The 16784-nt window shown below is 35.2% G+C and overlaps 1 protein-coding gene across 1 annotated transcript in view; it reads right to left on the minus strand.

The window, feature by feature from the left end:
* Window positions 1-16784, minus strand: part of TRHDE (thyrotropin releasing hormone degrading enzyme) — a 380043-nt gene that overhangs the window by 149460 nt on the left and 213799 nt on the right. The window contains exon 6 of the mRNA XM_044227809.1: window positions 3991-4128. Coding sequence (XP_044083744.1) covers window positions 3991-4128 — 138 coding nt within the window. The remainder of the gene's footprint in view (window positions 1-3990; window positions 4129-16784) is intronic.

The raw sequence follows: 16784 nt of genomic DNA on the forward strand, positions 1-16784 counted from the left end.
GGCTGTATTGGTTAAATTGCTATACTGGTAAATACTACCACATATTTAACAACAACAAAAGAACATAAATTATACATAAATTCTTCCAGAAAACTGAAAAAAAAAAAAGGAATAGTTTCTGTGAGGCTAGCATTATAGTGATAACAAAACCAGAAAAAGACATTATAAGAAAACAAAACTACAGACTGATACCCCTCAACATAGATGCAAAATTTCTAAATTATGAAATAATTCACTATTATAAAAATAAGGGTCAGATCACAAAGTGGGGAAAATATTATTTGCATATCATATATCTGATAAAGAATCTGTATTCAGAGTATATGAAGAATCTGTGTGTCAAGCGTCCCACTCTTAATTTTGGCTTAGGTCATGATATCAGTGTCTTGAGACTGAGCCCCACAGTGGTCTCCACACTCAGCGCAGAGTCTGCTTGTCCCTCTCTCTCAAATAAATAAATAAAACTTTTTTTTAAAAGAAGCTCAGTAATAACAATCAAATTTAAAAAAATGGGCGAAAGATTTGAACTGACTCTTCCATAATGTAGATACATGAGGGAAAATATGCAAGTGAAAAACTGGTCAATATCATTAGTTGTTACGGAAATGTAACATAAAACTACAGTGAGATACCATTACAATATCTAAAATTGGGGGTGTGCCTGGGTGGCTCAGTCATTTAAACGTCTGCCTTCAGCTCAGGTCATGATCTTGGGGGTCACAGTATTGAGCACCATGCTGGGCCCCCTGTTCAGCAAGGAGTCTGTTTCTCTTGCCCTTCGAACCCCTGGCTCATGTTCTCTCTCTCTCTCTCTCAAATAAATAAAATGTGTTTATTTATAATTTATATATTATATATTATATTATATTATATCATATATTATATATTTTAAAATATCTAAAATTAAGAGAACTGATTATAACATGTTTATGCTGGTGAAGATGTGGAGAAAATAGAACTTTGACACAGGTTCAGCAGGAATATACCATGGTACAATGGTACAACTACAGTGGAAAACAGATCATCAGTCTTAAAACATTGAACATACTTATCATATCATCTGGACATTCCACTTTCAGGTACTTACCCAAGAGAAATAAAAGTAAATATACATACAAAGAGCTGCATACAAATGTTCATAGCAGCTTTATTTGAAACAGATAAAAACTAGAAACAACCCAAATATCCAGGAGAATGTAGAAATTGTACTATATCCATATATTCTGCAACATTAATGTATCTCAGAACCATTATGTTGAGTGAAAGAGAACAGACAAAAATAGTACATGTATATGATTTCATTTACATAAAACTCTAGAAAATGCATTTAATTGATAGTAACAAAGTTGATCAATGGAGGAAACAGTAATAATGGGAAAGTGATTACAAAGAGGCATGAGAAAACTTTTGATAGATATGATCATTAACTGGATCATGGTGATGATTTCACTGTGTATACGTTTGTCAGACTATATCAAACCATACCTTTTAAACATGTACAATTTACTATATTTTAATTATATCTCAGTATAGCTGTTAAAATTTCTTTCTTGTAAAATCTTCTTTGAAAAATCCAGTAGATCTATCATCACTTGAAAACACACAGGAAGGACAGTATTTTAGTGGTACTTAAAGCATACAGTGATACTTAAAGATACATAGATATGAAGACAAGCCCATAGCTAACATCATACAAAGTGGTGAAAGTTAAAATTCTTTCCTCTAAGATCAGGAATAACAAGGATGCCTACTCTCCTACTCAACACAGTACTGGAAATCCTAGCCAAACCAACCAGGCAAGAACAAGAAATAAAATGTATCCAAGTCAAAAAGGAAGAAGTAAAATTATCTCTTTGTGTAGATGATATAGAAAACCCTAAAGACTCCATCAAAAGTGCAACTAATACATTAATTAAGTAAAATTACAAGATACAAATTCAACATACAGAAATCAATCATGTTTCTATACACTAACAATGAACTATCTAAAAGAGAAATTTAAAAATCAATCCCATTTACAATAGCATCAAAGGCAAATAATACTTAGTGATACATTTAACCAAGGAGATGAAAGACTTCTACACTGAGACCATAAGACATTTATGAAAGAGACTGACAAAGACACAAGTAAATGCAAAGATATCTTGTGATCTTGGATGGGAAGGATTAATACTGTGAAATCTCTATACCAACCAAAGCGATCAAAAGCTTCAATACAATCCCTATCAAAATTCCAATGGCTTTTTTCAGATATCTATATTTCTATATATCAAGAATATATATTGAGAGAGAGAGAGAGAGAAAGATCTCCATATCCTAAAGACCTCAAATAGCCAAAACAACCCTGAAAAAAAGAACAAAGCTGAAATAAACAAAGACTACATCACTAATCATCAGGGAAATGCATACCAAACCCACAATGAAATATTATTACATAACTGTTAGAATGGCTACTAACAAAAATGCAAGAGATGGGGGTACCTTGCTGGCTCAGTCAGTAGAGCATGTGAGTGACTCTTGCTCTTGCAATTGTGGGTTCAAGCCCCATGCCTGAATTGTACTACTGGACATTTACTCAAAGGATACAAACATAGTAATTTGAAGGGGCACCCCACCATAATGTTGAGAGCAGCACTATCAATAATAGCTAAAATATGGAATAGAACCCAGATGACTATCGACTGGTGAATAAAGAAGATGTGATATATAAATACAATGGAATATTACTCAGCCATCAAAAGGTATGAAATCTTGTCATTTGCAATCACGTGTATGGAACTAGAGGATATTATGCTAAGTGAAATAAGTTAGAGAAAGACACATACCATACGATTTTACTCATATGTGGAATTTAAGAAACAAAACAGATGAACATAGGGAAAGGGAAGGAAAAATAAGATGAAAATAGAGAAGGAAGCAAACCATAAGAGACACTGAAAACAAACTGAGGGTTGCTGGAGGGGAGGTGGTTGGGGGAAGAGGTAATTCACTTATTTTTCCAAAACATCAGAAACCCTTTTATAGCCAATGCAAAGATCCATGACTTGAAAAGATATTTTCTAACACAATTTATATCTTTACATATTATAACATATAATATTAACTCATAGTCATTGAGATAGTCATTTCATGAGTACAAAACCAAAATCTAAATTAGTGTATCTTATTTCACCTCTAATTGTAAATAGGAATGTATCAGGAAAAATGTTAGAAACAGTTTTAATCAATTAAAAACTTAATCAATAAAGTACATGGAAATCCCAGTAAATGCAATTCGATCTACACCAAAGTTGAACGAGACTTTAACACTATTTTCACAATTCCCGAGTAGCTGTAAGTATTAAACAAAGAGATATACATATTTATGTTAAATGAGAATAACAAAGAGACAGGAAAAATCTTAATCCACCTAACAATGGGGAAAAGTTCAGAGTGGGTCTTATTTCTGTGTCTAGTCATTGGTCCAAAATCTTTGTCAGTCAAAGTCTAGTCTTTAAAATTTCACTTATCATGATTACTATCCAAGAAAGATGTTTAATCTCCTAAATGTCCCTTAAATAATATTTATAAAATACATATGTCACTGCCTACATCCATTTGTACCAGCCAAGCAAAACAAGTTAAGTATTTAAGGGGCATTGATGACAAATAATCTGTCACTGTTTAGGTCAACTCTCTTATTAATAATAATAAAAACTGACATTGACACAACACCATTTGTACAGCAATTTCATATCAAGGCTCCAAACATTTATTCATTAATACTTCCAACATTTCTATGCATTATTTGGCAAACGTTCATCTCCATCTTGCTGATTTATAAAGCAAAAAGCCCTAACTCATAAAATGACATGAACCTTGTGACTCTCTATTTTCTAACTCAGTCCATTTCTATCAGCCAAGACCGAGAGACTATATCTTGCATGAAATAGCTGGGCCGCCCCGGATAGTGAAATATCCAATTGGCGCTTGGGTCTTATCTATTCCCACCTTTTTATAGGCGATCCAGTCAAACACCCGGTCAATGTCTGTGGCCCGCAGCACTTCCTGTGATACTGGGTGGGAACTGGCCAAGCCGTCAAGCAGCATCACTTCATGCAGAACATCCGTCAGAAACCTCTGTTTTTCCTGCAATACAGTAGACAGGGCAGTATCATAGGTGGTTCGTCATAACCATAACAGAATGAGTGTTACTTCATTGACGATGCTTGTCAGTGGAGACTGAACTCCCAAGGAGACCCCAGTAAATAAAATGCCTCTAAGTTACTCTGAAATGAAGGTGGTTGATTTGAGTGCAACATGAAACAAAATCAATGGGCTACAATGGGCCTTAAATAAATATAAAAATAGTGGACGGTACTTTAACAGCAGTTAGAGCAAATTCAGACAGTGGGCACGTATGTGAAGCAGACTAAGTAAGCTTGTCTGTGTGTTCTACAGGATCCAGCCCACAGTTCCAGGGCCAAATAACCTTTGTCATTAAGTTCAACATAGGAATAAGAACTAAGTTTCCGGGTTCCAGTGCCATTTTGCTATTTATACCATTTACGGGTAGTACCATTTCAACACCTCATCCTCTCTCCCGCTTATCTGTCCACTTTTCCTCTGTCCTCCCCTCACATTATTTTCTCTCTAGAACACACACACACACACACACCATTTATCTTCTTAAAGAACCTCAAGAGACCCCAACAAATAGCAAAAGGCAAATTGACATAAAACTGTAATATCTGTGGATATATATGTGACTTCAGGATAAGGAACATAAAGTAGAGCTCAACAGGTATTAATGACCCATTACCATAAAGTTGTGAAAACAAAGGGAATCATCAGATGTCTATTCTGTGTGATGTTCAGACCTTTGTATTTGCTCTGATAAAAGCTGATTTGTTAAGTTAGAAATAAACTGCAAAGAAAAAGCACTTTTCTGTCGTTTTGTTTTAAGAAGCCTGCTTTAAAGAAACAGCTAGGGTTTTGTTAACAAAAATGCTAGCAGCTCTTAGTCCTCTGGCCTCCCGCCTTCATTGAGGGAGGAAGGAGAGAGAAAAGAAGTTGCAAGAGATAAGGAGGGCTAAATAGCCCCTAGGTAGTTCAGACTGGAGGAGTATCATTACCGAGATTAAAGACTGCAACACCTAAATTGCTATAGCTAATTTTGAGCTCACTCCTGCAGCCTTCTAGTTCTGAGCCAGCAGATAAACAGCGTGTTATTTCTGAGTGAGTTGTAATTTCAAGCTGGGAGTACACCAATCCTGGATTTTTACAAAAATGGAAATGGAGAATAAATATGCTAAAAAAGGAATAGTTAACTAGCCGTTATATATGTGTGTTCTTTAAATCTGGCTTTGAGAGACATCTTACTCCATCACCATTTGTTCAATGATTTAGTATGTTTAATCAATAATTTAATTAGTTCTCCAGCCAACTGTATACTATCATGTTTATTTCTAATAGCATATTTTTATACTCTGTGGACTACAGATCTAATTTCTTCAGTCCTTTCTTGGTCTGAGAGCTTCACACCAATGGTCCCACTGAACTGGGATTGAACTGGTCCCGGGAGTCTGCTTCAGACCCTAAGAGCCCATGATGAGAAGTTCAAATTTAAGAACAAATTGACAAATATGACATAAACTAATACTGTATTTCTTCTCAAATTAAGTTCCAAATTCAAGACAAATTAAGGAGAGTGAGATTGGACCTTGGAATTTAACATTTTAATAGGGTCACCTGGGTGGCTCAGTGGGTTCAAGCTTCTGCCTTTGGCTGAGGTCATGATCTCAGGGTCTTGGGATCAAGCCCCGGAATCGGGCTTCCTGTTCAGTGGAGAGCCTCTTCCTCCTCTCTCCCTCTCTGCCTGCCTCTCTGCCTACTTGTGATCTCTGTCTGTCAAATAAATAAATAAATAAAATCTTTTAAAAAAAATAAAATTTTAAGAATAAAAAGACAGATGGCTTAGATTGAGAGAATAAGAGAAAATTGTGTATTTCCAAATAAACATGTTGTTACTCTTAAGCAGGTATGCAATCTTGTTACTCATTCAATTTAAAATGCACATTACAACTATTTGATATTGAATTTAATGGGTAGGAACTTGGAATATATCATCATACTTCAACTTGATCAATGAACACTTTTATTTACACAAAATACAAATTAAAGATGTGGTTTTCATTCCAAAGAAAAAATAATATTTAATTCTTTAAATAGTGACTACCAACTCCACTATGTAACTCAAACATCTGATTGAAACTGCAGTGCAAACTGAACTTAAAATGCTATTTTATTCAAATCTTAATTTTTAATATTTAGCACCAATAAGTGTATATTGATCAATATGAAAATTTAGTGCATGTATCTTGGTTTGCTAACAATGTGATTTTTAAATGCTATAAAGTGAATGGCTAAGTAATTACAAAAGTGAAACTTAAAGTAAATGTCTTAAAATGAAATTCTCTTGTTTAAGAAAATATAAGTTATACGTGATATGTTGCTTCATGCTTCTGAAGGAAAACAAAAACAAACCTTTGCCTCATCAGTAGAATTTCAAGAAACTGCTTAAATTTAGTAATGTTGAGTCATTAGCAAAAGATTCATTTTCAACATTTTTGGAGAAAATGACATTGTTTAATTGAGGGGAAAAAAGGCATTAAAAGAGAAGAGGAAAAAAAGAAGAAAAGAAAAGCCTGGCAGAAGAACACTTACAAAATTCAGAAGAGAGAACACTTTAAATTAAGGACGAAAAAAAGAAAATTCTAGCCAGAGGCAAACCCAATTTAGCAAAACTACAAAGAGTTTCCAGGAGGGAAGCTGCTAATTTTTTATAAAAACCTGTGTCACTATAAAACTTAAAAAAAAAAATCTTAGCTTGTCCATCACCTGCTGGGGCCCTCCCCCACCTTCCTCCACAACTACAGTAATAGTAACAGCAACAATTACAAAGTATTGATTAATTGCCTACTGTGAATTTGAGACCGAGAAAGTTTCAAAACAAAGTTCAAGATATCCTGGCTCTAATGTGAGGTAAGAGATCAAACAAAATAGTTGGATACAGTGAACAAAATAATGGTTTTCTCTTACACACTAGAAATGCCATAGGAAATCTGAAGGGGGAAAAAAATCTGTAAAATAGAATTATTTATACAAAGTTTAATGAAAGAAATAGAATTTGTTCTGATAATTGAAGGAACTTTAAAGTTGTGTGTGTGTGTGTGTGTGTGTGTGTGTGTGTAATAATATATTTATGGTGCATATCTAACAGTTTTATTCTAGCTCATATTTTAAGGTCACCATGATAAGCTATTCTACCACTTTCAAAAAGCAGCACAATAAGGTAAATGTGGAACTTTAAAATTTGTTTAAGTTTAATGTTAATAGTAAAAATAAATCCTACCACTCTAACATAGACCCTTCTTGGAGTTGTTGCATCTGTGTCTACATTTAAACTGTTCAAATAATACAGAATATATCATTTTGTATTGAACTATTATTAAAAATAAATTATATTTGAATTTTTGGAGAATAGTGAAAAGACTTTTTAGCTAGGTAAAGAAAGTATGAATAAATTCGGAGTTGAGAATAACACATGGAAAAAAAGAAAGGCTCCCTTATTTTTTTTTATTCGTTCATTTAACCAATATGTATTAAATTCCTCCTCTGTGCCAGATACTGTGCTGTCTCTGGGGAGGAAATATATGACAGAGACTTAGATCCTAACCGTAAAGAACTCAAAAGCATAAGAGAAAGACCGATAAACAGCTAACTGTATTATAATATGATGGATGTTATAAAACACAAAGGATGAAATGATTAATTAGTTCAGAAAAGGCTTCACAGGGGAAGTGACATTAAAGCGGGTTGTTGAAGGATGAAGGGTTACTTAGATGAATGGGGGAAGCAGCTTTTTTAAAAGGGACAACTCCAGGCAGAGAAAACATGGGGAAAAGAAAAAAAAACAACTCCTCTGTGTGAGTCCTCAGTTACCAGGTGGAAGAGTCTGGTCCTAATAAATAGGCAGTAGCAGGCATAATGACATAATAAAAGTAATGTCATAGGAAAATTAACTTATCTGTGGTATACAGAGAGGCTTGATGTATGCAGAGACGGAAGGCAGAAAGTGGCTGTTGTGCTCAGAGGGGAGGCGGCGATGATGTATTAGAACAAGGCGCTGGTGAAGGACCCCTGTACCTGAGAGATATTTTGAATGAAAAATCCACCAACACAGATACCTCGATGCCCTGGTCCTCTTAGTGGATGATGGAGAGAAAGTATTAAGAGATGACTTGACAGAATTTTTTTTAAAGAGTTGGGGGGAAGCTCCTGAAAGAAATGGGAGTCGTGGGAAAAAGTTTGCTTTGGAGGGCAAACTGAAGAAGACCACTTCTAGACATGGTGCTGGAAGGTGACAGTAAACATCTACAAAGCAACACGCTACAAGCACCTGGCAGAAAGGAAAGGCCAGCCTCCAAGGAGCATGCGCTAAACAACTTTTGGCAGTAAATTGTAGTCCGTTTAAAAATATAAATAAAATCTCAGAATCGAGTCTTTTTTATTATTTCTTACAATATTAACATTTCCTAGACTGGAGTTTAGTAATACATGTAAAGGGAGTTATTAAGAATTCTTACCGCAGCGTTAGACACACTTGACAAATTACCTTCCTTAACACTTCAAAATGGCTTCTGCCTGGACATGTCAGACTCTAATCCAGTCACAGGCTTAGGGGTGCAGGGATGCGCATAGGAAAACAGGAGATACTACTGAAAGGTGGGGTGGGTGTCACCAAGTTTCTACAAGAAGTCTGAGCAGTTTTAGTGAAGAACAATACAAGGCAGTCACTTGGACTCCGTCACCAGCAAAGAAAGAAAAAAAACAGAGACTAATCTGAATCAAGATCAAAGAAAGTCAGATACATCAAACCAGACGAAGATGACAGCCAAGCCTCAGCCAGTTCAAGTTGTGGCGAGGTGCTCATAGGCATGAAAAGAGCAGGAAAAAACAAAACAATTCTCAGGGCAGCAGCGGGTTACATCAGAGCAGCCACTAGGACCCAATTTTCTAGGAGGATGGATGTGAACACAAATGGCTCTTTGGTATTCCTGGGAGAAAAGGCAGGCACGCGCCTGTGAAGTTGATGAAAGTGCCCTACACGCCAAGGAAAGTATCTGCCATTCATGAGCTGTGTGACCTTGAGCAAGTTACTCAGTATTTTTAGACTTCACCTTCATTTGTAAACATAGGTGGTTGTGAAGATTAAATAAGAGAATTTGTTCTACAAATATTTATTGAGCACCTGCTATATCCCAGATGGTATGCCTGGTTCTGAAGATAAAAAAGATACAAAGACATGGACTCGACCTTCAAAGATTTTATAGTAGTAAAAGGAGAGACAACGATGAAAACAAATATTACAAAACCACCTGCTGTATGTAAAACTGGGAGTAGGTTCAGGAGATGGTGTGCCTCCACATAGAAGGCTGAGATTTGTTCTGCCTGGGGGATGGCAGGAACAGCCTCTGAACAGACAGTGTTGAATCTTTCAGGACGATTTGAGTTTTCTAGACAGATACAGCGGGAAAGGGGTATCTTGGAAAAGTCATGAGATTTAATGGCTTGTTTGGGAGACTACCAAGTTTTGCGTGCCAGACAGCCGGGAGTAAAATGGGGTAAATGATTATCACAGAGAGATAGAGAAGAACAGAATCATCAAGGATCCTCCACGGCAAGTGAGGAAGCTAGAATTAAGAAGTGACATCACCAGACCTACATTTAGAGAGATTATGAATGAACAGTGGAAAGTGGACTAGGGTGCAGAGCAACCAGAAAGAGGACAAAATTGTATAATCATGTGCAAAGAACACACAGTATAAACATTATCTTTGTGCTCACAAGACACTGTAATAATTATTTCTCTAAAATATAGTTCAACTTTGTGATGATCACTGGTGATCAGTAAGATATTTATTTTGGAATTCTAAGATGTATGAATTAAATGCAGATTTAGACATAAATACAGACAAAGATCTATATAGATACGTATGTAGATACATATACAGATAGCCAAATAGACACCAGTATTTCCTTTTTCAGTATTTTCATTTGTTTAAAGCAATGTCTTATTGAAATATTTAATGTTCACAATGTCCTGTTGGATATAGATAAAGGTACTTTTCTAATCCATGGAATCAAATCAGTAAGGATATCTGACATTAAATATTTGAACAATGCAATCTTATTCTATACATGTTTATAGATTGCTTTGTACATGTGACATCCTTTAGAAGCTGGGGAAACAAACACAGCTAGGACCCAAGCAACTCCCATTATGATAAGGAGACAGGTACGTGTACAAATCGTTAGTGCCATCTGATGGGTGAAGCATTAGTAGCATAAATAAAGTACTATGGGAATAGAGATTAGAGGGAAGGTTATGGGTAGAAATGCTTTCGGCGTCTATGACCGAGTCCATTCAATCTCAATTGATCTGTCAATACAAAGAAAAAAAGATATATTATGTTATTTATGTTTTACCCCTCTGAAATCTATTCTACCATGAGATAAAGATCTTTAAGATTTCACAGCTTCAACAAAATGCCACATAAAGCATTACTAATCTGAGCCCCTTTCTACGCAAGACTAGAACAAGTGATAGAGCTTTGTTTGCATAGTCCGGGTTTTTCAGTCTTGTTCTCTGCGACTTATTCAAACCATGACAAGGGTGAGAGCAGAGGAATACAATCAAGAATTCAAAAAAGAAAAGCAAATATATGGAGGAAAAATATTAATCAGGTTTTATTTATGTTGATATGGTATCTCTGTAACTTTGCAATTATTATCTTTGTAAACAAATAACACCATGCCATACTTGTAAAACTTAGAAATTATTTGGATTCCGAGTTTCCTAAAATATTAAAAGAATTTTACTCCGCAGTTTTATATTGTCATCCTACTTTTACAAAGTTCTAAAATGTCCAAAAGTATTTCAAATTTTATTCAGTTGAAAGTTAGCTAGATGTACTTGTGAAATACTATGTCATTATTTAGCTGATTAGTTAACATTTTATAGACAGCTAAATCATATGGATGGATGAAATAAAACTAAAGAGCTAGTGAAAATAAATGGTGCTTCCCTATAGCAATGTATCTTAAAAATTAACATTTTAAAATCTCATGTTTAAAATACACATGCCCAAGATGTTAATAATCATTTTCATGGGCAGTTCGTTAAAGCGCTCCATCTATATTAAAATCAAACTTGTGTAAACACACATATATAGTAGCCATTGAAGAATAATTTTTAAAATATCACCATTAACGCCTACAATGAAACAAGCACTGTACTGAAAATTTTACTACTATATTTGTTTGCATAACCTTTAACAGAAAATGATACATAAACACAATAATCCAGGCAAATCTCTAGTGATATCCCATTATTCTGGGATTTCACACAAGCTTTACAGTAAGTAACTAAAATGAGTTCTATATGTTCTTATTTCTTTTAACTATCAACCACATCTCAACCCCTGCCAAGCCACATTTTTCTAAGATGCCTTATTCAATGCATAAACTAAAAAAGCAATTAAATTTCTATAAGCCTACCTCAGATGACTTTGTAAGCCTCTCATAACCCCAAATAACCCCCTGTACAGTTTTCTATGAACAGCTATATTCTCAAACGTGACTAACACAGAGAAAGTGGGTTAAATTGTCTCTCCCATGACTATATCCTTCAGCTGTCTTGTTTTGTTTGTAACACACAAGTTAAATATGTCACGTCTCATATTATCTAAAATGTGGCACAGCTAAGAGAAAATACTAAGATGGAAAACAAAAAGTACTTCATTATATACAACTAAATTATGAACCTTCTACAGACTTATTCAAGAACCTGAAAAGTATAGCAGTATTGTATTCATAGGGCAGACGTTATCATCAATTAGTCACTCATGTTTTCATTAATTATGATAATCCTGGGTCTTATGGAACAATCATGAATGTGCTTCAAATAATGCCAATCACAGTAATAATTACGAACAGGTTGTCTAATTACATAGCTCATTCTGATTCTAGCAGCCCAAAACATCACTGTGAATAATAACCATATGCCATAAGCTTTCATATAACCCTCTTAAAATGTTCATATCATTTAGCTTCCCTTTACTTTTTAGGGTTTCTTGACACTTTTCCCTCATTTTTCCTTCAAACACTTACCCAATGCGGCTGCATATATTTGAAATATCAATCTCCTTTTTAAGTCAATGAATGAGTCCCTAATATAGGTACAGAAACTGTTATCATCTTTCATGTGATCTACTGACCTTCATTTCATAATTTTTTGTTAACTTTTGACTGGAATTTTATTATTGAACACCTCATAGATGCTATACCTCAGGTTAAATGCTGAGAAATGAGGGTAAAAGAAAGTCTCTAACCTGGTGAAGCATACTGTTTAATAAGGGAGATTTACTTCCTGTCCTTTGCTGGTTAACAGGAACTAATTCCCGCCCTTCCACATGTCACTTCAGGATCCTTTCCAGAGCCTTTAAGCTTCTGACAGAAAATAGCTTCTTCATCTTTTTCAATAATCCTATCTCGACTCTGGCAGTGAGAATCTTTTTCTCTATTTCTATGCTTAATTTTTTTGACAGGCTGATAAGGCATTTCAATGAAATCAAATTTGCCAATCTTCTTTGATAACCACACACTTGTTCCTCACATCCATCACAAGGACACACTAATATTTTGCAGACACGTTAGTAATAAGCTAATGAAGGCACTACAGTATTTAACTGATAAAATATAATTCAGAATATTTTCAAATGCATTCTGAATAGCCATCTTAAACAAAATCAATTTCTGTTTAAACTCTTAAAGAAACTTTTATATACCATTCGGTCTGGAAGAATTCCAAGGATAAGGTAATCAACTCCCTGAAATTTTTGACATAGATACCAAGTGGCTAATTCATTTTATGTTATTTTAATTTGTGAAATCAAAAATAATTCAAATGACCTTAATCTGTAATAAAATTCTTAGTAACTTGATGAATGAAATTTATTAGAACATTTTTAATACTTTAATATCAATATTTAGTGCTATACCTGGTCAATTCATCAAATAACCTAGACTAATAAAACTTTACATTTGTTGGGGCTCCTAGGGGGCCCAGTCGGTTAAGCATTCAACTCTTGGTTTCAGCTCAGGTCATGATCTGAGGGCGACGAGACTGAGTCTCACATCAGGCTCTACGTTCAGGACCATCTGCTTGGGATTCTCTCTCCCTCTCCCTCTGCCCCTCCTCCTGCTCTCTAAAATAAATAAATAAAAGTAAAAAAAAAAAAAACAACAACCATACTTTACATTTGTTGCCTGATTACAGAAGTCTGTATTTTCAATAAAAATAAAAAGTACTATTTTTTTTTCAAATTTGAAAATTTAAACCCATAACTCCAAAACATATACGGTACTTATGGCCCAGAAAGTTAACCATTCAGAAGGAAGTTCCATATTTATTCCCAGCTCTCAAAGTAAGCTACCAGAATATTTATATATTGATTGTAATATTAATAGAGAAAATTTTCAACATTCAGAATGCAAAATCTGGACTAGCAATTCATTTATAAGATGCAAAAATATTAAAATATTAGCATTCTAGAATCATTCAGAAATAGAATAAGTGTACTCAAAGGTATCTTGTAAAGGCACTTTCTTTTCTCTTACTAATTTTTATGGCATTATTATTAATAATGAGTGATACTATTGTGACCCTCATTTTACAGGAAGTTCACTGGCTTGCTCAAGTTTGCCTAAGAACTGGGGACTGAACCTGGCCAGTTGGGTTCTAGAGTCCATGCTCTTAGCCCCTGCACCATGTCGGCCAGAATTAGGAGAAATAATAGGGCAACAGTTTGTATGTACTCCATTGGAAACCATTCTCAAACTCAACTAAGACCCAATGGACATCAAATGCTGCTTCTGGTATAACCAGAGAGATCAGTTATGGGCATGACCCAGACCCCCTGCTAGCTCAGCTAGCAGGGCTCACCTAGCACTGAGATGCTGTCAAAATCAAGAGTCTGTTTAATACACTAAGGATTGAGGTGAACTTAGATGGAAATTCTGTTCTTGAGTCTAGTTACAGTCAGGAAAATCAGATTTATCATCTTTGCTTGATCGTAGCAAATGTTGATCTGGCCTAGAGTGTTGTGCAGCCACTTTCTTCAGCCATTGAAGCCAATGCTGAGATCGTGTGGCTAATTTCCACAAAAGCTATGATGCAGATGTGAAGCAAATCACTCACTGCAAACGTACTAGCACACAGGTGTGCCTGTGTCTATTCGCAGGCTTCCTTGTGGCTGGCTTTGTTTTTGTTTTGTTTTGTTTTGTTTCTAATTCTACACAGTTTATTTTTTTTTCCTTCTTAAGAGCTTTTATGTTAATTCCAGTTAACATACAGTTGTTATTTTAGCTTCAGGGATACAACCTAGTAATTGAACACTTCCAAACATCACTTCCTGCTCATCTCACAGGTGCACTCCCTAATTCCCATCACCTGTTTCACCCAACCCACTCCCCCCCTTACTCACCTCCCTCTGGTAATTACTAATCTTTAATATGTGATTCAGAATATTCTCCGCCGGAAGATAATTTTTGAACCTTAAAGGTAATACCATTACACTTAATTACATAAGAGTAACAATAATATTGGTGACAATGATCATAAAACCATTTTTTTTGATTCTTGAAACTATCCTATGATAAAAAAACAGCATGAATATTTCATACATATTTTGAAGATGAAGAAACAAGATCACACAATTAGGAAGCATCGAGGGTCAAAAATTTAATCCATGGAATAGGTAGAAAAAAGGAATTGAACCTCGTTCTAGGAAACTGTAAAGTAACATTACTCTGATGAAAATAATTAAACTGGTAAAAGAGATCTGTGAGGATTTGATTTTCACACTTATCAGTGTGTTCCCCATCTCTGGCAGAGAAACTAGCAAAAAAAAAAAAAATCGGCATCCAAAAATGTTTGTTAAATAGTGAAAAATGAGTCAATACAGATTGATCTCTGGAAATATTTTGTCAATTAAAGGCCCCAAAATGCCAACAAAATGCTTAGCAACAAATGGAAAAATATTATTTTGTGGTGAGAAGCCAAATTATTTTTAGTCCTGGGAAGGGAGATGGTTTGTGAGCTCTCAAAAGAAGCCAAAAATTCCAAGAAAAGCTCCTTATGGCCTCAAAACCAAGGCAAAAGCTTTATTTAAAGAGCTTTCATTTTTAATTAGTCATCTTCAATAGTGTAGTATGTTTAAGATTCTTCAAATTGGACCAGTAATATGGGTAGTTAGGAAGAGAATGTAATTCATGCCAAATCTGCTCTGAAGGACCAACTGACCTAATCTTATCTTTAATCAGACAAGTTGGGAAATAAAGAATATTTCAATAAAAATATCCTACCATACTACCACCCCTACCACTATAATCAAGAGAAGACAAGTCTTCTGCATAAAGTACTTATCTTCCAAGCAAATCTGGGAAGTTTACAGAAAGAACAGGACTCAAAAGCAGAACTTAACGGAGCAGAAAGATGCTCAAAATCTACAGGAAAAGAAATGGCTACTGTAACCAGATAAATTTGATGTATTAGTAGACAACATGTTTGAGCCATGTGATATAAACATGATCATTGATGGCTAAATGTTCTACTGTTCCATTGTTTGACTAATCTTCTGAGACTAACTGTGCTAAATTTTATTTTCCAAATGTATCTACGAACATGAGCAGTCTGATGGAGGTGACGGACTGTGTTTTTGAGCTATTCCATAAACAAAGCTACTTCAGACAGAGGCTACTTCTAACAGAGGATGTATCCTGAACCTATCCATACCTACTAATGGAAACCACTACACCAAAGACAGAATACAGTATACACAAGGAACTAATACAGAGCAGTTCCAAGCTTATAATACCAAGAGGTTTATTCCACAGAAATTAGCAAAACAAAGGCCTCATTTTAAGTGCTTGATAATTCTTTTACTTAATTAATAAAGAGAATAAATTAATTGTATTACTGAATGTAATGGCGAAAAAATAGCAGCAATCCATCAAAGTAGTTTACATAAAACCATTGAGCTGGTACATCGTTAACAGCACTCAAGAAAGGCATCGCTGGACTATATCTGGAGAGGAGAAAAAAATGATTAAAGGAATTAACTGGGCACAAGTGTATCTGAAGTAGGTAAAGGAAGCATTCCCACATATCTTAATGTTGTAAGACAAATATAACAGAAATATGACAAAAGACAGCACACTGATCATTATAAAGAATTCGATTTCATCAATCCGAGGGTGAGGTGAAAACCCAAAGATACAACCAGTTTCATATAAAGGGGCTTTCCTACGTTTGCGAACGTAGATTCACAGAGGTTATTGAGCTCAATGCCAAAACATGTTCTACCGCAAACCATCTTTTTGGAATTGCAGTTGAGGAGAACTGCCTGAGTGGTGAACTGTGTGGTGGTTTAGCCATTACCACACTCTTCAGACTGTTAGGAAAGATGGTAACAGGTGTACTCTCAAGACACCTAGCAGAATGTCTTACCCTATTTCACAGTGATGTTTAATGATGTTGAATGCTACACAGTAAATGCAACCTAAGTCTTCGCCATCCCAAGTGTTAATGGTAGGGACACCTGGGTGGCACAGTGGGTTAAGCATCTGCCTTTGGCTCAGGTCATGATTTCAGGGTCCTGGATCAAGCCCCACCTTAGGTT

Source organism: Neovison vison, chromosome 12, assembly GCF_020171115.1.
Source record: "Neovison vison isolate M4711 chromosome 12, ASM_NN_V1, whole genome shotgun sequence".
Lineage (NCBI taxonomy): Eukaryota > Metazoa > Chordata > Mammalia > Carnivora > Mustelidae > Neogale > Neogale vison.